At 41.7% G+C, this 25,090-nt stretch overlaps 2 protein-coding genes across 6 annotated transcripts in view; one reads left to right on the top strand and one right to left on the bottom strand.

The window, feature by feature from the left end:
- Positions 1 to 3,273, top strand: part of LOC115147226 (serine/threonine-protein kinase 10-like) — a 30,998-nt gene extending 27,725 nt beyond the window's left edge. For both annotated transcript variants that reach the window (XM_029689337.1, XM_029689338.1), the window contains 3 exons: positions 736 to 861; positions 2,454 to 2,567; positions 3,011 to 3,273. In XM_029689337.1, the coding sequence (XP_029545197.1) occupies positions 736 to 861; positions 2,454 to 2,567; positions 3,011 to 3,157 (387 nt within the window). In that variant the 3' untranslated portion in view covers positions 3,158 to 3,273. The remainder of the gene's footprint in view (positions 1 to 735; positions 862 to 2,453; positions 2,568 to 3,010) is intronic.
- Positions 3,274 to 5,580: 2,307 nt separating this feature from the next.
- The window catches only part of LOC115147227 (collagen alpha-1(XVII) chain), a 29,134-nt gene continuing 9,624 nt past the window's right edge, over positions 5,581 to 25,090 (bottom strand). For 2 of the 4 annotated variants that reach the window (XM_029689340.1, XM_029689339.1), the window contains 40 exons: positions 24,760 to 24,915; positions 24,251 to 24,334; positions 24,118 to 24,165; positions 23,841 to 23,969; positions 23,293 to 23,604; positions 23,026 to 23,076; positions 22,862 to 22,888; positions 22,732 to 22,758; positions 22,564 to 22,626; positions 22,345 to 22,449; positions 22,172 to 22,234; positions 21,953 to 21,988; positions 21,806 to 21,859; positions 18,552 to 18,623; positions 18,320 to 18,382; positions 18,156 to 18,191; positions 17,961 to 18,032; positions 17,816 to 17,842; positions 17,665 to 17,700; positions 17,543 to 17,578; positions 17,280 to 17,360; positions 17,056 to 17,091; positions 16,876 to 16,962; positions 16,654 to 16,734; positions 16,238 to 16,450; positions 16,060 to 16,122; positions 15,650 to 15,709; positions 15,510 to 15,527; positions 15,311 to 15,361; positions 15,058 to 15,165; positions 14,656 to 14,829; positions 14,281 to 14,403; positions 14,082 to 14,180; positions 13,836 to 13,970; positions 11,338 to 11,493; positions 10,746 to 10,937; positions 10,272 to 10,433; positions 8,428 to 8,508; positions 6,790 to 6,861; positions 5,581 to 6,574 (listed from right to left, as the gene is read on the bottom strand). In XM_029689340.1, the coding sequence (XP_029545200.1) occupies positions 6,525 to 6,574; positions 6,790 to 6,861; positions 8,428 to 8,508; positions 10,272 to 10,433; positions 10,746 to 10,937; positions 11,338 to 11,493; positions 13,836 to 13,970; positions 14,082 to 14,180; positions 14,281 to 14,403; positions 14,656 to 14,829; positions 15,058 to 15,165; positions 15,311 to 15,361; positions 15,510 to 15,527; positions 15,650 to 15,709; positions 16,060 to 16,122; positions 16,238 to 16,450; positions 16,654 to 16,734; positions 16,876 to 16,962; positions 17,056 to 17,091; positions 17,280 to 17,360; positions 17,543 to 17,578; positions 17,665 to 17,700; positions 17,816 to 17,842; positions 17,961 to 18,032; positions 18,156 to 18,191; positions 18,320 to 18,382; positions 18,552 to 18,623; positions 21,806 to 21,859; positions 21,953 to 21,988; positions 22,172 to 22,234; positions 22,345 to 22,449; positions 22,564 to 22,626; positions 22,732 to 22,758; positions 22,862 to 22,888; positions 23,026 to 23,076; positions 23,293 to 23,604; positions 23,841 to 23,969; positions 24,118 to 24,165; positions 24,251 to 24,334; positions 24,760 to 24,915 (3,539 nt within the window). In that variant the 3' untranslated portion in view covers positions 5,581 to 6,524. Of the gene's footprint in view, positions 6,575 to 6,789; positions 6,862 to 8,427; positions 8,509 to 10,271; positions 10,434 to 10,745; positions 10,938 to 11,337; positions 11,494 to 13,835; positions 13,971 to 14,081; positions 14,181 to 14,280; positions 14,404 to 14,655; positions 14,830 to 15,057; positions 15,166 to 15,310; positions 15,362 to 15,509; positions 15,528 to 15,649; positions 15,710 to 16,059; positions 16,123 to 16,237; positions 16,502 to 16,653; positions 16,735 to 16,875; positions 16,963 to 17,055; positions 17,092 to 17,279; positions 17,361 to 17,542; positions 17,579 to 17,664; positions 17,701 to 17,815; positions 17,843 to 17,960; positions 18,033 to 18,155; positions 18,192 to 18,319; positions 18,383 to 18,551; positions 18,624 to 21,805; positions 21,860 to 21,952; positions 21,989 to 22,171; positions 22,235 to 22,344; positions 22,450 to 22,563; positions 22,627 to 22,731; positions 22,759 to 22,861; positions 22,889 to 23,025; positions 23,077 to 23,292; positions 23,605 to 23,840; positions 23,970 to 24,117; positions 24,166 to 24,250; positions 24,335 to 24,759; positions 24,916 to 25,090 lie in introns of all 4 variants that reach the window. The other 2 variants (XM_029689342.1, XM_029689341.1) reach the window with 2 other exon arrangements.

The following is a 25,090-nucleotide window of genomic DNA, read 5'->3' on the forward strand; positions in this document are numbered from 1 at the left end:
GGGACAGCAGACTGGGATAGGGAGAGATTGAATATGTCCGTAAACACTCCAGCCAGCAGGTCTGCGCATGCTTTGAGGACGCGGCTAGGGATGCCGTCTGAGTGGTTAACACGCTTAAATGTTTTACTCACGTCGGACACGGAGAACGAGAGCCCACAGTCCTTGGGAGCGGGCCGCGTCAGTGGCACTGTGTTTTCCTCAAAGCGGGCGAAGAAGGTGTTTAGCTTGTCCGGGAGCAAGACGTCGGTGTCCGTGATATGGCTGGTTTTCCCTTTGTAATCCGTGATTGTCTGTAGACCCTGCCACATACTTCTCGTGTATGAGCAGTTGAATTGCGACTCCACTTTTTCTCTGTACTGACGTTTTGCTTGTTTGATTGCCTTATGGAGGGAATAACTACACTGTTTCTATTTGAGCATATTCCCAGTCACCTTGCCATGGTTAAATGTGGTGGTTCGCGCTTTCAGTTTTGCGCCAATGCTGCCAGCGAATGAGGGATTATAGACATTGCTTTCAGTGGAGAAAGAGGTAAAGTCTCAGAGCTTGTTGATCCAAGTCAAAGGGAATTTCCCAGCCACTGAAGGATTTAGTTGGATTTACAGTACTTTAGGTAATGCTAGGTCAAACTTGAGACTCCCAGTGCAAATTAAGCATGTTTCAAGTTCCAACTGTTATTGGGCCTATTTTAATACTCGTGTGAGTTGAATAACTGAGATGTTTCTGTATGTTTGACAGTTTGCAGCCCAGGAGGAGAAGAGGCAGAAGAATGAGAGGCTCCACCAGCACCAGAAACATGAGAACCAGATGAGAGACCTGCAACTGCAGTGTGACGCTAACATCAGGGAGCTGCAGCAGTTACAGGTACACTCTCAGAAATAAAGGTGTAGATTTGTTCCTAAAGGGGTACAACTTCTTGTCACTGGGGTGGTACCCTGTAAGGTCCTCCTTTGTACTTTTAGATATGGGTACATATTTGTACCCAAGTTCATACCTCAGATAGTACCTTTCTCCACAGGTACAAAAGCATGCTTTGTTCCTGTACAGTATATAGTACCATCACAGTGACAAAGCCATTTGATTCCTTGTAAGTGGCAAAAATGGACCTCTACCATAGACCACTTAAACTTGTACAATTTTCCCACTCACAGGTGGCCAAAAATAACTATCTGAAAGCCACTCCCCCCCGTGCCAAGCCTCCAATACAATTTCCCAATTTGCCTTTTTGATTGAATTGTAGAGTTACCACCCATGACTGTATTTGTTAGTAACAGAAACATTGTTGTTAAATTCTTTCATTTTCAGTCATGTGGTCTTCACCAAGTGAGTTCCTAAGCATATATTACCATTAAAATTAAACTCTTTATGACAATACATTACATATCTTATGAGGCCTTATTTTGAAGCCTTACTCTAATACAGTGGCACGAAACTCATAGTTTATAGGCTACATCAGGCCAGCTTGCAAAGTTCTGGTAACATACCCAAGATTCTGGGAATTTTGGGATATTCTGGTTGAGCATTTCCTCCTTATTCCCTCCTGTTTCCAGGAATCTTCCGACTGTGATTTCTAGAAACCTGGGAAATTTACCAGAATTTTGCAAGTCTACCTGCAAGTCATTTTATGCTGGTTTGCAAAGTGATTTGTAATTCCTATTGGAATCCAGCCAGAGTTAGGATATCCAACTGTTGGACATGCATTCTTAATGACCGCCAGAGTTAGGAACATTTTGAGGAGACTACCTAAGTCATTTAAATTGGAACAACCATTTCAGTAATGGGAGAAAAAAGTCGAACTAACTGATTGGATTAGTTTAGAAACATTTATGTTATTTATCTTTGTGTAGCATATGATTAATCAATCAATGTACATGCAAAAACACATATTAAAAACAATTCTTAAAAAATCAACCTCTAGTAGATCATGCTGGGAAATATGAAGATAATAATTATGGTACAAATGTGCCTTTTTGGGATACCACCCCAGTGACAAAGTCGTTAGTTCTTTTTAGGTGACAAGTTAACATTGTATGATGGGTATTGAGGGTAAACAAAATACATTTGTCACCTGGGAAATTAACCTTCACATTACTCCTTTTTGAGTGTGATGATTGTACCTTTTTATATTCATAATATGGGTTGCAAAAAGGTACCATTATACTCTTTCTCTGCACATGTACCCTAAAAGGTACGAAACAGTATCATGTGAGATCATTATGTTTACCTCTGAAGCTACATTATGCGTATTTTGATATTTTTGTACTCCAGGGAACAATACCGTACTCTTATTTCTAAGAGTGTATAGTATAACATATATAGCATGCGCACGCACGCACACATGCATATCAGGGATTCTGTAATTGCACAAGGTGCAATAGAAAACACACACACACACTTTGATTCATCTGTGATTCAGTACAGCGTGTAACACCCAATGTGTGTGTTGTGTGTTTCAGAACGAGAAGTGCCACATCCTGATAGAGCACGAGACCCAGAAGCTGAAGGAGCTGGATGAGGAGCACAGCCAGGAGCTGAAGGAGTGGAGGGAGAAACTACGGCCCAGGAAGAAGGTAACCGTTACACCAGTTTAACCCTTGACAGGAAATGATTTCTCTTTCTATTGAATATTTGGCACATATTTGGTTTCGGAGATGGAGATACTTGTAGTTGAAACATATGGTAGCAGGTAGGGTGGGAGGTAGCCTAATGGTTTGAGTGTTGCGCCAGTAACCGAAATCCGCTAGTTTGAATCCCGGAGCTGACAAGGTGAAACACTTGTCCACGTGTCCTTGAGCAAGACTCTTAACCCTAATTGCTCCGCTGATCATGCCTGACCCTGACTGTGACCCCACTCTCTGAGGGTGTCTCAGGGGGAATCTCAGGGAGATATGTAAAAAACAAATGCGTATCTGGTACATGTGTAAAACAGTACAAATATAAGCAGCATCCAAATTATTATTATGTAATCTCTTGCTTGTGATCCGCTCACCAACCATTTGTCTGTTGTTCTTAGGCTCTGGAGGAAGAGTTTGCCAGGAAACTTCAGGAGCAGGAGGTCTTCTTTAAGATGAGTGGAGAGTCAGAGTGCCTTAACCCCTCAGCCCAGAGCCGCATCTCCAAGTTCTACCCCATCCCCAATGTCCACTCCACTGGCCTCTAGGGGTTAACCCATTCATGTCACTAAGGATGGACATAAACATATATCCACACCCACATATTGAAGGCACACACAATGAATATATAAACACACTCCGGATGGATACACACACATACAAATAGACTGGTGAGCACGTGCACACACAGACACACAGACACACAGACACACAGACACACAGACACACAGACACACAGACACACAGACACACAGACACACAGACACACAGACACACAGACACACTGACACACTGACAGACTGACAGACTGACAGACTGACAGACTGACAGACTGACAGACAGACAGACAGACAGACAGACAGACAGACAGACTGACTGACTTGATTGATAAAACTGAGCCTCTGCTGCCTTGCCCCATCTCCACTGATGACAATCAGGGGGACGAAGGGGTGATATCTCCGAGGGGGGTGTGTACCCCTCTATCGGTTTCTGGACGAGGATGGGACAGTAGCCCTCAAGCTACAGACTGTGTTAATCATGAAGACCTTTTTAATGGTGATCTGTTATATATAATTTACCCCTTTTTCATTGTATAGGGTCGTGTTCAGTCGGGCACACCATAGCAAGAGTTTGAATTTGTGTTTTTATTGTAGAAGTAGTACCACCCGTTTCAATCCATTTCAAATCATTTTCCACTGACTGAAATGTTTTCTTTTTTTTCTTATAGCTTCCTCTTTTGAAATTAGTTATGAAGGAGATTCTTGACATTATGCATTTTCAAATTTGATATTTTGGCACTCTGTTCCTCAAATCGTTGCCTCCAAGTCACTAAAGTGTCTCAGGCAGATTTCATTTTTCATTGCTGATTCTTTTTCATTTGTGAACATTTTTTTTTTTCTTGAAGAATCTAGTGCCTGTATACTTTTATTTCAATGGACTGGCTTTTCAAATTTAAGTTTCCTCTGAAAAAAAACTATTGCTGCTCGATTTTTATACCATTAGTTATTTGCACTAAATCAGGCCTGCCCAACCCTCTTCCTGTAGATCTACTGTCCTGTAGGTTTTCAGTCCAACCCTAATTTAGCATATCTGATTCAGCTTGTTAATTAAGGTCTTGTTGAGCAGCTAATTAGTAGAATCAGGTGTGTTAAATTAGGGTTGGACTGAAAACCCACGGGATGGTAGAGCTCCAGGAAGAGGGTTGGGCAGCCCTGCACTAAATAAAAAGGATGAAGTAACATTTTCTACCACTGAAGTCCAATATAATGAACTTATATATTCAATATCTATGGTGATGTTTGAGAGAGCTAATGATATGATAAGAATATACTTTTGGTAAAGGATGAACAGCACATTTTTTTATAATGAATCTTGACAAAGGCATTGCTATATTTTATATGCAATCACACATATCTTAACAAGATATTGAATTTAGTTTCCAATGGACTAGGGAGTGACTGCCTGGAGTTGTGCATGGATTTCGATACAAGTTTGACTTCTTATGTTATAATTATAGTATCAAATGTTATTTTTTGGAGCTTATTAATAACAGTTTGGGATTTATATCTTTATGTCAGAAATGGTTCCCTTCTTCTAGCCTGGAATCCAAACTGAATCACTACTTTCACTGTTTTTTTTAACGGTTGAGATTCCCAGGCTAGTATCTTTCTTCAGGTTTCATGAGCATGCCTTTCATCATCAGCACTACTTTTGAGATTTGTTTCTCTCTTTTTGTAATTTGGCGTAGTCGACGAGTGGCCATTTTGTTTTAGCATATCAAGGAGGGGGTATTAAAATGATTTTTTTTTTATGTATCCAGACAGAGACAAGGTTTTCACTGTGGTTGCTCAAATGGCGTTGTTATATAATTCGATAGAAATCTGTGAGGTCCTATATGAAGGTCTGTTTTGTTAGAATTTCATGCAAATGTTTGATATGTCTATTGTTTATAAAATTGCCTCCCATTAATAAGGTATTATTACATTACCATATTCATCAGTTGACCTGCATGGCTTTTGGGTTTGTTTGTAAGGAAATTATGATACTGTTTTATTGTCATTCATACTAGCTAATAGCCTTAGTGTTTTCAACAAAATGTATGAAGATACGGTATTCATGTTGTGGCTCTCTGCGTAGTTATTTTAATCAGACTTAGTCCCGCCCCAAGTGATCTTTATATTCGTATAGTCAAATGTTTTGTTCGTTACTTATTTAATCTAAGGATAATGAATATGACGTTATCATGAGTTTAACAGTTTTGATAACATTTTCAGAACTAGTTTTAGCTTATTTTATCATAGATATGCATGATTTACTCTAAAGTGGTGGTAGCTTATAACCTTCAATACAGTTTAAAATCATTTGTTAAAAAGGAACTGTTGGACCTGACCGGTTTAGGCCATCATCTGATTGGTCCATTTGTCATCTCACCTTTTTTTGATTGGCTGCAGGAACAACAATCAGTCGATGCTATTTTATAATTCGTTTGTAATAGTGGCAAACAAAAACAAAACATCATACACAATGAAGGAGTGCTGTGCACCTTACACAAAATGAAGATACTCTGCCAGTAGTTATTTATGTGAAAATGTATCTTTACTACAGTATAGTATTGTAGTTTCCTCAACTGTCAAATAGTTCATTTAAAGTCAGAAATTTAAGCTGAATTGAAAATATAACTAAATACCAATCATGTCAATATGTGTTATGTTATTAGTGTCATGATTTCCTTCTGATTTTTCAAATTGTATCATGATTGATTTCAGAATGTTGTTTGAAATTGAACTACCATGAAAAAATAATGTGCATTTTTAAGACAAGTTTACATTATAGTTTATAGAATGCCTATGTACTGTAGATTTGCATTGTTCTGTAAATAAACAATTTCCTCTATACAATATCGTGTACCTGTTTGTTTCTTCAGTGAGTCTATAACAATGTGAACCTTACGTTCCACTTTGATTAAATAACTTAAACAAAGCTTTATTTTTATAAAGTGATACCAGTACATTCAAAGGAGATTTTGACAATGGTTTTAGTTTCGTTCGATTATGAAATGTTTTTTCTCAAGTACAATAACGATAATAGTACAAAAGCTGTTGAATAAAAATAGCACACCCTGTTCTATTTTTCAACACATAGTCAAACTATTCCTGCTATCAACATGCAAGGAGGTGAATTACTCCAGATCAAACACTATAGTAAAAATAGATCATAAAGACATCTTTGACACAACACAATACATCAGCGCATGGAATTACTGGCCTGTTCCAACAGTTTCTCCTATAGAAAACAATATATTTACATCAGTAATGTCTCCAAGGCATTAGGCCCCAGAATGTATGCTCATGAGTCATGACATATTTCAAAGGACTTTCATTCACCTTTAATGAGTATTTATCAATCATTTGTTTCTCAAACACCAACATTCCTCTTTCTTCTGTTGGTCACAAGTGTGTATTCTCCTGTGGAAAAATGTAAAATCTTAATGAAACCATATCTCTTTTGCACAACTAGGTCAAATCGACACATCATGCATCGCAGGGACACTTGTATTGAGGGTACTATCATGATAGAATTACATATAGTATCCCTAGAATGGATCCTACAGTAGCATCAAGCTTAAGTATGTTGGTAAAGGGAAAACTTGAATAGGTTCTCTGTGATAATCATGATGTACCTTTCTCCCCCTTTCCCCCCCTTTTCCACTCCAGACCAGGGAGGCCTGTCCTTCCTGGGATGCCATCCAGTCCTAGTTTACCAGAATTCAGAGTGAAAGTGTCACAATGGGACTGATTTTATGACTTTGTCTCGCCTGAGTAGCCTAAAACTTCTTGGTGACAGGGGCAGTATTCGGAAATTCAGATGAATAACGTGCCCAAATTAAACTGCCTGCTACTCGGGCCCAGAAGGTAGGATATGCATATTATTAGTAGATTTGGATAGAAAACACTCAGAAGTTTCTAAAACTGTTTGAATGATCTCTGTGAGTATAACAAAACTCATATGGCAGGCAAAAACCTGAGAAAGAATCCAACCAGGAAGTGGTTTGTAGTTTTTCAAGTGATTGCCTACCCAAACTACAGTGTCTGTGGGGTCATTTTGCACTTCCTAAGGCTTCCACTAGATGTCAACAGTCTTTAGAACCTTGTTTCATGCTTCTACTGTTACTGGGGAGAGAATAAGAGCTGTGGACTGCCTGAGACCAATGAGTTGTTTACTGCGCGGTCACGCGGGTGCGCCGTTCCTTCTTTTTCCTCTGTAATTAATACGCTATTGTCCGGTTGGAATATTGTCAAAGATTTATTTTAAAAAGACCATAAGGATTGATTGTAAACATCTTTTTGACTTTTCGTCTCGGGTTTTGCGCTCGCGCATTATGCCTTTGGAATAGTCATCTGAACGCGCGAACAAAACGGAGGTATTTGGACATAAATATGGAGTTTATCAAACAAAACAAACATTTCTTGTGGGAGTCCTGGGAGTGCATTCCGACGAAGATCAGCAAAGGTAAGTGAAGATTTATAATACTATTTCTGAGTTTTGTTGACTCCAGACCTTGGCGGGTAACTGTATAGCTTGCTTTGATGGCTGAGCTCTGTACTCAGAATATTGAACAATGTGCTTTTGCCGTAAAGCTAATTTGAAATTTGACACAGCGGTTGCATTAAGGAGAAGTGTATCTATAATTCTTTCAATAACTGTTGTAAATTTTATCAACGTTTATGATGAGTATTTTTGTAAATTGATGTGCTCTTTCACCGGAGGTTTTGGGAGGCAAAACATTTCTGAACATAACGCGCCAATGTAAAATGGAGTTTTTGGATATAAATATGAACTTTATCAAACAAACATACATGTATTGTGTAACATTGAGTCCTGGGAGTGTCATCTGATGAAGATCATCAAAGGATAGTGATTCATTTTAGCTGTATTTCTGGTTTTTGTGACGCATTTCCTTGCTTGGAAAATGGCTGTGTGGTTTTTCTTGTCTCGGCACTGTCCTAACATAATCTAATGTTATGCTTTCGCCGTAATGCCTTTTTGAAATCGGACAATGTGGTTGGATTAACGAGAAGTGTATCTTTAAAATGGGATATAATAGTTGTATGTTTGAGAAATTTGGATTAAGAGATTTTTGTTGTTTTGAATTTGCCGCCCTGCTATTTCACTGGCTGTTGACTAGTGTGTCCTGCGGGTGGGACGCTAGCGTCCCACATGTCCCAGAGAGGTTTTAATACAAGGGTTTACAAAGACCTGGCAAATAATCAAGAGTGCAACTCTAAAGATTTAAAAAGCATAATGGTTCAAAAGGTACCTCTCTCGCCTTTGTGACCTGTATATCCTATGTCCCCTTTCTGTCCTGGCCTTCCAGGGGGTCCCACAATGTTTCCATGGGCTATGGAGGATACATAAGGTTATTTCATATAAAGTTAAAGCTGCAATCAGCATTTTGGCGAAGCCCCACCAATGTTCAATCGTGACAAATTGGACTTCACACTTGGAACTGTTCTTAATTAAAATGTATAATGTGAAATAAAGTACCAGTCAAAGGTTTGGACACACCTACTCATTCAAAGGTTTTTCTTTATTTGTACTATTTTCTACATTGTAGAATAATAGTGAAGACATCAAAACTATGAAATTACACATGTAGTATACTGTAGTAAACAAAAAAAGTGTTGTTTATTTTATATTTGAGATTCTTCAAATAGCCATCCTTTGCCTTGATGACAGCTTGACACACTCTAGGCATTCTCTCAACCAGCTTCATGAGGGAGTCACCTGGAATGCATTTCAATTAATTGGTGTGCCTTGTTAAAAGTTAATTTGTGTAATTTCTTTCCTTCTTAATGCGTTTGACCCAATCAGTTGTGTTGTGACAAGGTAGGGGTGGTATACAAAAGATAGCCCTATTTGGTAAAAGACCAAGTCCATATTATGTCAACAGCTCACATAAGCAAAGAGAAATGACTGTCCATCATTGCTTTAACACATGAAGGTCAGTCAATCCGGAAAATTTCAAGAACTTTGAAAGTTTCTTCAAGTGCAGTCGCAAAAAGCATCTAGTGCTATGATGAAACTGCCTCTCATGAGGACCGCCACAGGAAAGGAAGACCCAGAGATACCTCTGCTGCAGAAGACAAGTTCATTAGAGTTAACAGCCTCAGAAATCAGCAATGAACTGCACCTCTGATTGCTGCCCAAATAAATGCTTCAAGTAACAGACACATCTCAACATCAACTGTTCAGAGGAGACTGCGTGAATCAGTCCTTCATGGTCAAATTGCTGCAAAAAAACCAATACTAAAGGATACCAATAAGAAGAAGAGACTTGCTTGGGCCAAGAAACACGAGCAATGGACATTAGACCGGTGGAAATCTGTCCTTTGGTCTGATGAGTCCAAATTTGAGATTTTTGGTTCCAAACGCTGTGTCTTTGTGAGATGAACAATAAGTGAACGGATGATCTCCGCATGTGTGGTTCCCACCGTGAAGAATGGAGGAGTAGGTGTGATGGTGTGGGGTTGCTTTGCTGGTGACACTGTCTGTGATTTATTTAGAATTCAAGGCACACTCAACCAGTATGGCTACCACAGCATTCTGCAGCGATACCCCATCCTATCTGGATTGTGTTTAGTGGGACTATCATTTGTTTTTCAACAGGACAATGACCCAAAACACACCTCCAGGCTGTGTAAGGGCTATTTGACTAAGAAGGAGAGTGATGGAGTGCTGCATCAGATGACCTGGACTCCACAATCACCCATCCTCAACCCAATTGAGATGGTTTGGGATGAGATGGACTGCAGAGTTGAGGAAAAGCAGCCAAGTGCTCAGCATATGTGGGAACTTCTTCAAGACTGTTGGAAAAGCATTCCAGGTGAAGCTGGTTGAGAGAATGCCAAGAGTGTGCAAAGCTGTCATCAAGGCATAAGGTGGCTACTTTCAAGAATATAAAATATATTTTGATTTGTTTAACACTTTTTTGGTTACTACATGATTTCATATGTGTTATTTCATCGTTTTGATGTCTTCACTATTATTCTACAGTGTAGAAAATAGTAAAAATAAAGAAAAACCCTTAGGCGTGTAGGTGTGTCTAAACCTTTGACTGGTACTGTACGTTAATGAATTGCATTTATACTGTATTATTGTCACCTCTGATGTATTCCATAAGGTCAGTGATGTTACAATGGGAACCAAACACACGGCTGAATCCTGGCGCACCAGGAGGGCCAGGGGGTCCTGGGGGTCCTTGAACAACCTGTGACTTCTCCAGCTGAGACCGGTTCTCAACCACGTCCCTCAACAGACCATGGTCTACGGGATGGGAAACAATCAAGATCAGAAATAGCATATGCATTTACATCCAATGACCACCAAAAGTAGGACTCTTAATTCATTGTCGATGGTCACTATCTTTACTTATCAACATGTGTGTCCCATTGGCATAGAAATTGAATTACTAGAACTGGCATCCCAATTCAAGTCAATGTGCCATTCCTTTGATCCATTGTCAATGGAAACAAATAAGCTTTGAAGAATTGCATTTAAATGTTGTTAAATGTGTCAAGCTCTGAAAAGCACATTGTAGCACTGCGATGACAGTATTGGATATTCAGTTTCACTTACACTTGATATAGTCAGTCACTCGGACCGCTATATTGGAGAAGTCTGTCTCAGTCTCAGCCAGCCTTCTTCCCTCGCTGGTCCTGTGGTCGAAGGCGTGGCTGTACCCAGAGTTACCCTGCTCTCCCTTGTGTCCCTGGGGTCCAGGGGGACCTGGGGGGCCTGGGGGCCCAAACATTCCCCCTCTTAGACCACCTGGTGAGGATAATACAATATGCCAGTTACACCCACTGATACCCACTGATCTGGGGCAGTAACTCAATGCCAAGGGTAAATTATTGCTTTGAAATGAATGGGAGTCTGTAAAATCCCCTATCAATGTCTATTTTTCTTTTTAATAAGTAACCTTTTTATCATGGGAAGGACATCCATGAAGTGATGTAATTAGGGTAACCTATTGTACAGGTTCAATGCATTTCAAGTAATCTATTAACTTTTATTTCCTGGTTTTAGACCTACAGGGTGGATAATGGAAAACAAAGAATTTCTGTACTCTTGTAACTCTAGGAGTCTTTGGATAGTATTGTAATACCATATCATTATCCACTTAGTAGAAAAGCATTTATGAAACCCTTATTGATTTTACCATACTCACTCTGTATGTAGTCCTTGACCTCCTCCAGCCTGTATCCAGAGCCGCTGTAGGGGGCCTGTCCTGAAGGACCGGTGGGACCTTGAGGGCCAGCAGGGCCTGGGACACCAGGTGGACCAGGAGGTCCCTGAGCGCCCAAGGCACCTCTGTATTCAGAATCTAGAAAGGATAGGCAGAACTGACATCAGTCAAACTGTTAATAGGAATAAATATACAGACTGTCCAGTAAGTCATTCTGGCTCTAGACCTACAGTGCATTCGGAAAGTATTCAGATCCCTTGACTTTGTTACGTTACAGCCTTATTCTAAAATGGATTAAATATAAAAACATTCTCATCAATCTACACACAATACCCCACAATGACAATGAGAACAGATTTTGAAAAATGTGTGCAAATTTATTACAAGTACAAAAAACAGAAATACCTTATTTACATACAGTAAATATTCAGACCCTTTGCTATGAGACTCAAAATTGAGCTCAGGTTTATCCTGTTTCCATTTATCATCCTTGAGATATTTTTACAACTTAATTGAGGTCCACCTGTGGTAAATTCAATTGATTGGACATGATTTGGAAAGGCACACACCTGTCTAAATAAGGTGTCACAATTGACAGTGCATGTCAGAGCAAAAACCAAGCCATAAGGTCAAAGGAATTGTCTGTAAAGCTTAGAGACAGGATTGTGTCGAGGCACAGATCTGGGGAACGGTAAAAAAAATTCTGCAGCATTGAAGGTCCCCAAGAACACAGTGGCCTCCATCATTCTAAAATGGCAGAAGATAGAACCACCAAGACTCTTCCTACAGCTGGCCGCACAGCCAAACTGAGCAATCAGGGGAGAAGGGCCTTGGTCAGGGATGTGACCAAGAACCCAATGGCCACTCTGACAGACCTTCAGAGTTCCTCTGTGGAGATGAGAGAACCTTCCAGAATGACTGAGGAGTGACTTCCAGAACTATTTCTGCAACAAGATCCTCTAGTTTGATGAAATCAAGATTGAACTCTTTGGCCTGAATGCCAAGAGTCACATCTGGAGGAAACCTGGCACCATGGTACTGGCAGCATCATGTTGTGGGTATGTTTTTCAATGGCAGGGACAGGGAGACTAGTCAGGGTCAAGGGAAAGAACGGAGCAAAGTACAGAAATATCATTGGGGCGGCAGGCAGCTTAGAGGTTAAAACCTTCTCCAGGACCTCAGACTGGGGTGAAGGTTCACCTTCCAACAGGACAACAACCCTAAGCACGCAGCCAAGACAACGCAGGAGTGGTTTTGGGACAAGTCTCTGAATGTCCTGGAGTGGCCCAGCCAGAGCTTGGACTTGAACCCAATTGAACATCTTTGGAGAGACCTGAAAATTGCTGTGCAGCTCTGCTCCCCATCCAACCTGACAGAGCTTGAGAGGATCTGCAGAGAAGAAAGGGAGAAACTTCCCAAATAAAGGCGTGTCAAGCTTGGGGTGGCAGATAGCCTAGTGGTTAGAGCGTTGGACTAGTAACCGGAAGGTTGCAAGATCAAATCCCTGAGCTGACAAGGTAAAATATGTTGTTCTACCTCTGAACAAGGCAGTTAACCCACTGTTCCAAGGCTGTCATTGAAAATAAGAATTTGTTCTTAACTCACTTGCCTAGTTAAATAAAGGTAAAATTAAAATAAATACCCAAGAAGACTTGTGCCTGTAGTCGCTACCAAAGGTGCTTCAACAATGTATGAGTAAAGGTTCTGAATACTTATGTAAATGTGATATTTCAGGTTTTTATTTGTAATAAATTAGTAAAAATGTGTAAACTATTTTTTCTTTGTCATTATGGGGTATTGTGTGTAGATTGATGATGGAAAAAAATCTATTTAATCCATTTTAGAATAAGGCTGTAACGTAACAAAATGTGGAAAAAGTCACGGGGTCTGAATACTTTCTGAATGCACTGTATGATAGATGATTGGAATATAATGTGTAGCCAAAACCGTGTCTTGCGGAAAAGAACGTGCTAAACGCTAATGTTAGTATAAAGTCCGTAGTCAGAGCTAGGGTTGCAAAATTCCAGGAACTTTCAATACCTTTCCTGGTTTTTCCGATATCCCGGTTGGAGGACTCCGGATTTCCTGCTATTCCCTTCTGATTATGGAAATCCTCCAGCCCGGATTTTGGGGAAAAAATTTAATTTATTGGAAGTTCCCAGAATTTTGGAACTCTAGTCAGAGTTCTTACTTTGCAGAAGATAAGAGATGTCACTGTAGGACCCAGGTAGGCCTGGTGAGCCGGGAGGTCCAGGGGTAAGAGCATGTCCACCATACCCTGCTCTGATGCCATAACCAATCCCAATCCTGAATTCGTATCACGTGACTATTTTAAATCAATTGAACTACTTACCAAGATCCATCTGTAGGTCCCGGCCAACCATTTGGGAAACACTTGCACACACTATGGTTAAAGAAGCTAATGGTGTGTGTATGAATCTAAATGTGAATCTGACATGGCTGTGTCAGTGATTCCTTACCATTCATTAGAGTGAGGACTCGTCCAGCCACCTCATGGGTATTAAAGCCATAGCCACCTCTCCATGGGATCCCTGGGATGCCAGGAGGTCCAGCAGGGCCAGGAGGACCGATGACGTAGGGTCGCACTTCCTCCCCTGAGAGAGGTACGGATCAGGCAAGGACACTTCATTGACTGTCTCATGACACAATGTTATCTCTTTTTTCTGTCCCGATTATCAACATTTGTGCTCAAACAACTGACTTACTCTGTAGAAGGCTGATGATGTCATCTAGCGATGTACTGCCTCCACCGGGAGCGCCAGGCGGGCCTGGAGGTCCAGGCACCCCACTAGCAATACCTCCACCTGAAATGTCAACAGAAGTATTAGATCCAGGTAAACATACAATATGATAAACTTCATATATGTAATGCTTTTGATAAGATGTTGGTTTGTCTGGACTCACTCTGGATGTACGCGATGACGCGACTAGCAAGATCATCCACTGACTCCACTGATCCGCCACCAGGGGGCCCCGGTACACCCGGAGGACCCGGAGGACCCGACATGTACTCCCTGACACCATCACCTCCATGAAGGACAACACAATACACAAGTTACTGCACTGCTAAACAGTAGCGTAGAAAAGGTTTTAGATCATGAGGCACCATTTTAGTTAGCCTCATCTATGCAAACAACAACTAAATCATGTTTTGTTGACCATATTGTCCCATGGAGGTCATGTATGCTATCAAATTTTGTAACGGTCTTTGGATGGACATAGCTTAGCCCCACTCGTTTTCATTGGAGGTAAGAAGAAAAATCAGATCATCTCACTCACTCTTGAGGTATTCTGTGATGTATTGAAGAATGTCCGGTGTTCCAGACCCAGGTGGTCCATCATGGCCAGGGGCCCCGGGAGGTCCAGGTGGACCTGGTGCTCCAGGGGAACTCCTGGATGATCCACCACTGGAATAGCCAGGGATTCCTGGAGCACCTGGAACTCCAGCCTCACCTAATAAAGATAGGCTTAACTTACACAAATGATCCATATTGAGTGATAAACATTGTTAAAGTGATGCTCCAGAGTTTTTGTATAATTTTAGCCAGTAGATTTGAAAATAGTGCTCATAAACCAAAACAGGTCCCAGTTTAAAATATTTTTGCAATTCGTATATGTTACGAATGTATAAGTGCTTAATAAGATCCCAGACTGCATCTTTAAAGGGGTGTAAGGGTGTACCTTTTGGACCCTGTTGCCCCTCGGGGCCCTCTGGACCTTGGGGCCCTGGAAGTCCACTGTCCCCTTCTGGTCCTGGACCTCCAGGTTGTCCCTGGGGTCCAGGGAAACCTGTGGAGAAAACAATACAATGAACAATACAACATATACCCAAAAGGATCAAGTAAATTCAGAAGTAAATGTTGGTTGTAACCCAAGCCACAGGTGTAGGCTTGAATGTTTAACTATGCTTCTGATAAATATTTGATCCACCCACCGACACCGGGATCTCCGGGAACTCCTGGTAAACCGGGCTGACCTGGGTCACCTGAAACATAGATCAAATTGCGTTAAGGTTGACATTTTAAGTCTATCACTAAGTCTGCCATGGAAATAATATGTGACTGAGCCAGTTCATAGCCTACTATGACATCAATCCAGCCCTTTGACATGGACATGCCTTTAAAATTGCTTACCTTGGTAACCCTGGGGTCCTGGTTTGCATTAGGAAACAATAAAATTATTTACAAGATGAGTGCACATAACTTCTGTTTCGACCAAATTGACTATGATAAAAACACAAATGGTACAGACAGTGAATTGGACTCCTCTGTACCTGGTGATCCCGGAAGACCAGTTGGGCCAGCAGGTCCTGGGGGCCCAGCGAAGAAGGTTCCTGAAAGACAACACAGCGTTACACTACAACACTACATTGCGTTACATTACGTGACCTTCCATATCATACCATACCACATGGGGCGGCAGATAGCCTAGTGGTTAGAGTGTTGGACTACTAACCAAAAGGTTGCAAGATTGAATCCCCGAGCTGAAAAGGTTGTTCTTCCCCTGAACAAGGCAGTTTACCCACTGTTCCTAGGCCGTCATTGAAATAAGAATTTGTTCTTAACTGACTTGCCTAGTTAAATAAAGGTAAAATATATACTGATTGATATCTTTGACAGTAGAGTGATTGTGTTGAGGTATCAGTATGGAGAGTGTAGTGTAGGTTTGGTAAGGGCCACCTACCTGAGTTGGGCACGAAGCTACCTGGCTCTCCCTTATCTCCCCGGGGGCCGGGCACACCAACACCTGTGGTTTAGTTGAAATTCATCAAAATGGTTTGAAGAGTAACTTACAATAGCTTAATTATTTTACAATATCATTCCAATATAATATTGTACATTCTTCTCAGGTTATGGCTTACCTGGTACACCTGGCTCTCCTTGAGGACCTTCAGGACCTGGGGGACCCTTACCTGGTACACCTGGCTCTCCTTGAGGACCTTCAGGACCTGGGGGACCCTTACCTGGTACACCTGGCTCTCCTTGAGGACCTTCAGGACCTGGGGGACCCTTACCTGGTACACCTGGTACACCTGGCTCTCCTTGAGGACCTTCAGGACCTGGGGGACCCTTACCTGGTACACCTGGCTCTCCTCGAGGACCTTCAGGACCTGGGGGACCCTTACCTGAGAAGGAATAAGGTATGAATTTGCTTTTTAAAAAGGACAGAATCCATAAGAAAAAGGGATCAGAACAAAATAAAATAAAATAAAACAGCTATACATCCAAAAATACATTGAAGTCCTAAAGTGCATGGAGAATGAACCACATGGCTTACCTAGAAGACCCTGGGGACCTGGTTCTCCTGGGGGGCCTGGAGGGCCAGGTGGGCCAGGAAGACTAGCCACAGGTGCACGTCCTGTCGTAAGGGGTAAGGTAAGTTTAGAGGTAATAAGAAAGTCCTATACTATAATGAGTCTAAAACAAGAACATATTTTCACAAGTCAGGTAGTTACAAGCCGTCTGGAAGAATTCATTGATATGATCCAAACATACTCACTCTCTGTGGTTTCCACAGTCTGTATAGTAATGCCAGGCTTTCCCTGGTCTCCCTTCTCTCCTTCCTCTCCCCTTTCTCCCCTGGGACCTATAGAGACAAAGACAATGAACAATCAACGGGAAAGTACGTACAGTATGTGGACCCTGATGTCTCATTGGATATCTGTGAAATAGGTCTTACCAGGCGTTCCAGGAAGACCAGCAGGGCCAACAGGACCTGAAGAGACACAACAGAAGCACTGAGCACAAATCGTATTGTACTTCAATGGAAAGTCTATGAGGAACTTCATAAAGATCTCCAACATCTAGATCTTCATCCAAATCTGGTCAAGGCGATACAGTGTTTACTCAAACTGTAGAACAATGTCTTAGAACATTTTAAGAATGCAGAGCTTCAGTACCAACCTGAGAGTCCAGGGGATCCGGAAACACCAGCGGGTCCGGGGCTGCCTGGAGGTCCGGGGATGGCAACCGAACTGGAACCAGCTGGAATTCAAACAGGAGATTGACCAATGACCATCCATTACTTAAGGACATGTGATGCTGTTCTACTGTGGACACTGTACTATAAAGTCATCTCAATAAATATTTTTCAGCTGTAGATGTAGAGTGCCTATCCACCAGTGTAACGATGTCTCTAATTCGCCTTGTCGTTTCCTCTTACTTACCTGCATTGATGATTCTACCAGGTTCTCCAGCTTCGCCTAGAAGATAATAGGATGATAGATTGAATGAAAGCATAATCCTGTTTGACTAAAGATATAGAGGAAGTATGTAATAGGTACATTACCTTTACCTCCAGGCTGACCAGGATTACCTGGTATACCTATACAGGGTAGAGGGGGAGGGTTACAAAAATGTTATAGCCTACTGTACAATATTTGAGAAACCATGCATCTGAAATGTAAATCAAGGAAGGATTTTGCATCAAAGAGTCATACCTGGTGGACCTTGAAGACCGGGAATGCCTACAGCGGAAGCAAGTGGAAAATGTATGTTATTGAAATGTAAATAGTGAATACTAAGCATTGATTGATGGATGGGTGGATATATCGATTAATAAATTGATTAATTGATTGATTGTACCTGGGAGGCCTGAATCTCCTGGAGGTCCTGCTGGTCCTCTGAGACCTGGCAACCCATCCGATCCCTTGTCACCTGGAATGATAAAGGTATCAACTATCCTGTAAAAATCTAAAAGTTGTTATATGGACAGCTCGATTTTTCAACCAAAATATATTGTTGTGGTTTCTATCGACCAAAGGATGTTGTTGTTTTTACCTCTAGAGCCTTTTTCACCGTCAGCCCCGGGAGCACCTGTTGAATAATACCCACACATTCAGAATTGATAAGAGTAAAGAATTTCACTATTAGGTTGTCTATATTAGGACAGCCTGAGATTATTCTAGCAGCACAATCTTTTCTTCACTAATCTGTTCACTTACCTGCAGGTCCTTTGGATCCATTCGCTCCGTCTGGTCCTGGAAGTCCTCTTTGACCTGGGTCACCTATGGTGACGGAGAGGGTACATAACCACTATGAAATGTACTTACAACCCATTTTCACACCAGTTTATGTATATAGTGCATATTTCTTTCAATTATGTGTTATCTTAGAGAAGGGGGCGATAAGCAATAAAGAGGAGACACAAAGGTCTGAATCCCATGTGATACACACCTGTTGTTCCGCGGAGTCCTTTCTCTCCTGGATCGCCCTTATTTCCTGGAGGTCCAGCTGGTCCCTTCTCTCCTGGACGAGGAGAGAAACAATAGTCTTACTGATATGATCTTTGTTTAATGCTGCAATATGTAACTTTTTAGGTGACCTGACCAAATTCACATAGAAATGTGAGTTAGAGATCTGTCATTCTCATTGAATGTAAGTCTAAGAAGAGGATGATATGTTCTACAGTGAGGGAAAAAAGTATTTGATCCCCTGTTGATTTTGTACGTTTGCCCACTGACAAAGAAATGATCAGTCCATCATATTAATGGTAGGTTTATTTGAACAGTGAGAGACAGAATAACAACAAAAAAATCCAGAAAAATGCATGTCAAAAATGTTATACAATGATTTGCATTTTAATGAGGGAAATAAGTATTTGACCCCTCTGCAAAACATGACTTAGTACTTGGTGGCAAAAACCCTTGTTGGCAATCACAGAGGTCAGACGTTTCTTGTAGCTGGCTACCAGGTTTGCACACATCTCAGGAGGGATTTTGTCCCACTCCTCTTTGCAGATCTTCTCCAAGTCATTAAGGTTTCGAGGCTGACGTTTGGCAACTCGAACCTTCAACTCCCTCCACAGATTTTCTATGGGATTAAGGTCTGGAGACTGGCTAGGCCACTCCAGGACCTAAATGTGCTTCTTCTTGAGCAACTCCTTTGTTGCCTTGGCCGTGTGTTTTGGGTCATTGTCATGCTGGAATACCCATCCACGACTCATTTTCAATGCCCTGGCTGAGGGAAGGAGGTTCTCACCCAAGATTTGATGGTACATGGCCCCGTCCATCGTCCCTTTGATGCGGTGAAGTTGTTCTGTCCCCTTAGCAGAAAATCACCCCCAAAGCATAATGTTTCCACCTCCATGTTTGACGGTGGGGATGGTGTTCTTGGGGTCATAGGCAGCATTCCTCCTCCTCCAAACACGGCGAGTTGAGTTGATGCCAAAGAGCTCCATTTTGGTCTCACCTGACCACAACACTTTCACCCAGTTGTCCTCTGAATCATTCAGATGTTCATTGGCAAACTTCAGACGGACATGTATATGTGCTTTCTTGAGCAGGGGGACCTTGCGGGCGCTGCAGGATTTCAGTCATTCACGGCGTAGTGTGTTACCAATTGTTTTCTTGGTGACTATGGTCCCAGCTGCCTTGAGATCATTGACAAGATCCTCCCGTGTAGTTCTGGGCTGATTCCGCACCGTTCTCATGATCATTGCAACTCCACGAGGTGAGATCTTGCATGGAGCCCCAGGCCGAGGGAGATTGACAGTTCTTTTGTGTTTCTTCCATTTGCAAATAATCGCACCAACTGTTGTCACCTTCTCACCAAGCTGCTTGGCGATGGTCTTATAGCCCATTCCAGCCTTGTGTAGGTCTACAATCTTGTCCCTGACATCCTTGGAGAGCTCTTTGGTCTTGGCCATGGTGGAGAGTTTGGAATCTGATTGATTGATTGGTTGCTTCTGTAGACAGGTGTCTTTTATACAAGTAACAAGCTGCTTTTTTCTGGATTTTTGTTGTTGTTATTCTGTCTCTCACTGTTCAAATAAACCTACCATTAAAATTATAGACTGATCCTTTCTTTGTCAGTGGGCAAATGTACAAAATCAGCAGGGGATCAAATACTTTTTTCCCTCACTTATGTTTCCATTCTTAAATTTCATTTTTGCGTCTTTTACTTTCAGTTTTTCAAACAGCTATTGGAAAGATACAGTACTTCACAGAGGTTTAGATGGCACAATGATTCTCTACACAATTGCTTGTTTTGTCAGAAATTGAAATTAGGCGAACTATTACCGTAATTTCCGGACTATTGAGCGCACCTGAATATAAGCCGCACCCACTGAATTAAAAAAAAATAGATGTTATTTTGAACATAAATAAGCCGCACATGTCTATAAGCCGCAGGTGCCTACCGGTACATTGAAACAAATGAACTTTACACAGGCTTTAACAAAACACGGCTTGTAACAAAAAATAAAAAATTAGCTGTGAGCTTTAGTTGTCTTTTTGCACTGAGTCAATTCCTCACGCTGCTGTTTCCAACGTCTTATCATCGACTCATTAAGACCAAGCTCCCGTACAGCAGCTCTATTTCCTTTTCCAACAGCCAGATCAATCGCCTTCAACTTGAAAGCTGCATCATATGCATTTCTCCGTGTCTTTGCCATGATGAGGGTGACAAAATGACTACCGTAATCAGAATGGTGGGAAGTTTGAGAGCACTCGATTTAATCTAAACAGTAAACAAAAAAGTTGTTTGACCTTAACCCATTCTGCAATTTCATTGGTCTAATGAAAGCTTCATGCCGCCAAAAAACTGAGCACGTCACAGAATGTGTTTTTTTTTTGAAAAAAAAATTGAAAGCGGGAAAAATCCATATATTAGCTGCGTCATTGTTTAAGCCGCGAGGTTCAAAGCGTGGGAAAAAAGTTGCGGCTTATAGTCCGGAAATTACGGTAGACATTTTGCAACCAGAGAATGGCAGAGCAACTTCTGCATATTACACCTTTAAAGCTAGAATCCTACATTCCTCCATTGAAAGAACAACAAAGCCACCTCCCCGCCCCTCTTTCACTAGAAAATAATCGAAGGGATGGGGGCTGGAGAAATGTAACCACTCTCAAATTCATAGACAGCACTATGGATGTGTAGCAGTGTTCCTTCTCCTCGCCCCATCCTCGCCTTGAACCAGGAACCCTCTGCACACATTGGCAACAGTCACCCTCGAAGCATCGCTACCTATCACTCCACAAAAGCCACGGTCCTTGCAGAGCAAGGGAAACAACTACTTCAATGTCTCAGACTGAGTGACGTCACCAATTACCAGTGCCCACTGCTAACTAGCTAACCATTTCACACTGGTTGCAGATGCAAGGACTGACCATCCATGGTATCAAATGTATAGTTTTCACCATGTTTTGAGGCTATACCGTCTTTGTTTACATTTACGTTCTTTAGCAAAATGTTTGTATTTTTGGGGTTCTGATGGGGTATGATAGTTAAACTAAGCTCATGAGGCACTAATAAGTTATATCCTTCAAGAATCAATGGGTATATATCATAAATGTTAAGGTAAAAAATGGATGTATCAACTAAGATTTCTAGCTATATTTGTAGCTTTCTCTTTGTGAATCTAAATCAAGTAAATAGGCCTGCGTACAACACAATACTGTACATTATCTCAACATGTTGGTCTAGAATACCTTTCGGTCCTGGAGCGCCTGCTTCACCTCGGAAACCCTGTGGACCAGGAGTTCCTAAAGAAAAGTGAGGAATACACAACTTTAGAGATCGCACGCTTGTGTCTTCTTCCAATACAATGGTACACAAAAAGGGCAAAGAGCACTCACCTGGGATACCTGTAGCACCCTGACCACCTACTGACCCTGGAAAACAAAATTAAATACACTTTCACAACGGTGGCCAACAGTTACATGTTGATGAATTACATTTACATTTTAGTAATTTAGCAGATGCTCTTATCCAGAGCGACTTACAATTAGTGATGGTTTAATGTATCTCATCAATCTAGACATATTTCCTGCATTGATGATGACCTTTGGCCTTACCTTTAGGCCCAACAGATCCAGCAGTGCCAGCAGGTCCGGGCCCTCCGGGTTCACCAGGAGAACCTATGGCATCACATAACATTACATAAGAGCTTGAACAGGAACCCATCCTTTTTTCTCTGAAGATATACCGTGACTAACTGTGACGCCATCAAATACAGTTATGAACATACCTTTGTCCCCTTTCTCTCCAAACCCTGGAGGACCAGGCTCTCCACGTGATCCCGTTGGTCCTTCTCGGCCCTTCTGGCCTGAGGGGCCCTCTTCACCAGCTTCACCTATTCACAGATGAGAAGAGATGCATTGTGGGAGTGAGAGTCTATACAGTACATTTCTTATTGGTTGCAAGATTGAGATCAGATTTTAAGTCAAATTGTGTCCTTAAGCATTACCTGCATTTCCTTTAGGTCCCCTCGGACCCTCCAGTCCACTGTGACCCATCTGACCTGGAGGACCTAAGGAAGAGAAGCCAAACATCAGTCTGCTATCATTAAGCAGATGATTATTTACTGTAGCCACTCCAGAATAAAAATAATAAAACTAGTAGTTTGTGTTTCTACCTGGTAGGCCAGGGAATCCATTATCACCTGAAATGAATGAATGAATCCATTTGTACAGTATAACTCTAACATGTACAGCATTTGCTGTGTGACGTCATTGAAATGAAATGTAGGTCTATGGCTCACTAACCTTTGACTCCTGGACCACCTTGGTCACCTGAAATAAAACAGCTGAAATGTTAATCAACAGACACAGCCAAAACTTGCTCTGCCAATCCAGTTGGTTTCCATCTATTGATGGATGGATCCATCTACGTATGTTTCCATGTCCATGCAGTGGATGCCCTACAGTACCTTTGGTCCCAGGCTCTCCTCTCGCTCCTTTCATTGAGTGTGCAAGTGTTGCTGTAACAAATAAATAAACATTTTTGTCAATATTTAGAATCCAATAAAAACCACACATGTATAAAATCTTTCAAAAATATTCATACAATTCACAGGTTTGCATGATTTGGGATTTTTGACTGAATCGTTCCTTTGATTTAATGGTTGAAAAGCTCAACATATACCCACAAAACACAAGGCTGGTGCACAGTGTAAGTTCTGGTTCTGGTTCTGTACCTCGTACAGTATCGGACTGCAGCTCAGTCCTGACTATCTGCTGTACTGCCCTTTGCAGAGCTACAGGGTCTTGGCCTGGTCCATTAGCTGATCCTGGACCTGCTCCTGCTGCCACTCCCAGATTGATACCATTATCAGAGCGGAGCAGTGTGGTCGAGGAGGGAGAGGAGGTCTTGTCTATGTATGCAGACTCCAGAGGGTCTATGATGTTGATGGCTGAGGAGGAGGAGAGGCGACTGGAATGGGCTGAGGAAGAGCTGGAGGCTTGTTCCAAGGCGTCCACACGAGCTTTAAGACGTTTGACTTCTTCGGCTGTAAGTGGTTGGAAGAGAGAGAGAGAGGGGGAGAAAATTGAGACGGAAACAGAGAGAAAGAAGGACAAAGATCGAGTGAGAGAAGCGAGAAACAGAGAAATGCAGGAGAGAAAGAACAGAGAAAAAAACCAGAGAGATTTACTTAGACACGGATGTAACTCTAGCTCTCTATGACAGACAACCACATCAATCAAACCACCCCAGTGCCCTACACCACCACTCCTCCTCTCTTACCCAGGGCGATGAGTCCCAGGAGGAGCCCCAGGAGGAGCAGAAGACCCAGCAGGAGGCCCAGCAGCCACTTCAACCAGGAGCAGCAGGACCAGAAGCCCAGACCTCCTCCAGACTCGTCCTTGTGTATCTCTGATCGAAGAGAGAGGTAGAGGACACGGAGGTCAAGAACCAGCATCAGTAGAGTATCATGAAGAATGCATAAGAATATACATTTAGGGCTGAAGATTGTTACATTGGGATTCAGCCATTTCAATTTCAAAGTATAGTTAGACTATACCTGCATAGGTTGCTTTGTCTTTCGTTGACACTTTCATCAAGGATCCAGCTTTAAAAAACAGCAGTGGAAGAACAGTGTGTTAGTAACACAAGTCAAGGTGTGGTGAAAATGTCTATTCACTTCCGTTATCTACCGTTAGTTTCTGTTGTTCTGGCTGTAGCTGTCTCCACAAAGCTGGACACCTTCTTCTCCTTCTTCAGTGAGTCCTCAGAATAGGCTAGAAAATGTGAAAAGGTAAGTAAACTTCACCATAACTCACAGACAACGGCTAACACTAAGACAGTGGGACTGTAGTATGTTATTGGGCATGGAAACATTTAAGATCTGTGGTACTGATGCACCAAGTCTGGATCCAACAGGACCCTAAACAACTTCAACCCCCAAAACATTCAACTTCTAAATAGTTGGTTAAATAGTTAGCCAAATAGCTACCCGGACTATCTGCATTTACCCTTTTTGCACTATCTGCATTTACCCTTTTTGTTGACTCATCACATACGCTGCTGCTACTGTTTATCATCTATCTTGTTGACTAGTCACTTTATTCTTATTTATATGTACATATTTACGTCAAGTACCTCCTATCTGCTGTTTTCGAAGCATGTGACCAATAAAATTGTATTTGTTTTGAGTGATGCCTACCAATAGCAGTGCCAGCAGAGGAGAACTGTTTGCCGGTATCTTTGGCCATGATGAGTCTCTCCGTCTCCTTTTTGACGGGAGCTTTCTCTTTCTCCAGCAGCATGAATTTGTATTCTTTGGCGAAGACCTCTTCACTGGTAGGACTACTGGGTGCCACTGAGAAATAGGCAGCAAAAGCATTCAGTATAAACTGGTAAGTGTCATGAATACATGATAAGATAGAGTAATAGAGGATATCATTTTACTCCAGTGCGCTAAATCAGGCTCACACCGAGTGTTTCTTGGTAGTCTTTAACAAATCTACTTTAAAACAAAAGTATATACCTCACAC

Source organism: Salmo trutta, chromosome 14, assembly GCF_901001165.1.
Source record: "Salmo trutta chromosome 14, fSalTru1.1, whole genome shotgun sequence".
In the NCBI taxonomy this organism is placed as follows: domain Eukaryota; kingdom Metazoa; phylum Chordata; class Actinopteri; order Salmoniformes; family Salmonidae; genus Salmo; species Salmo trutta.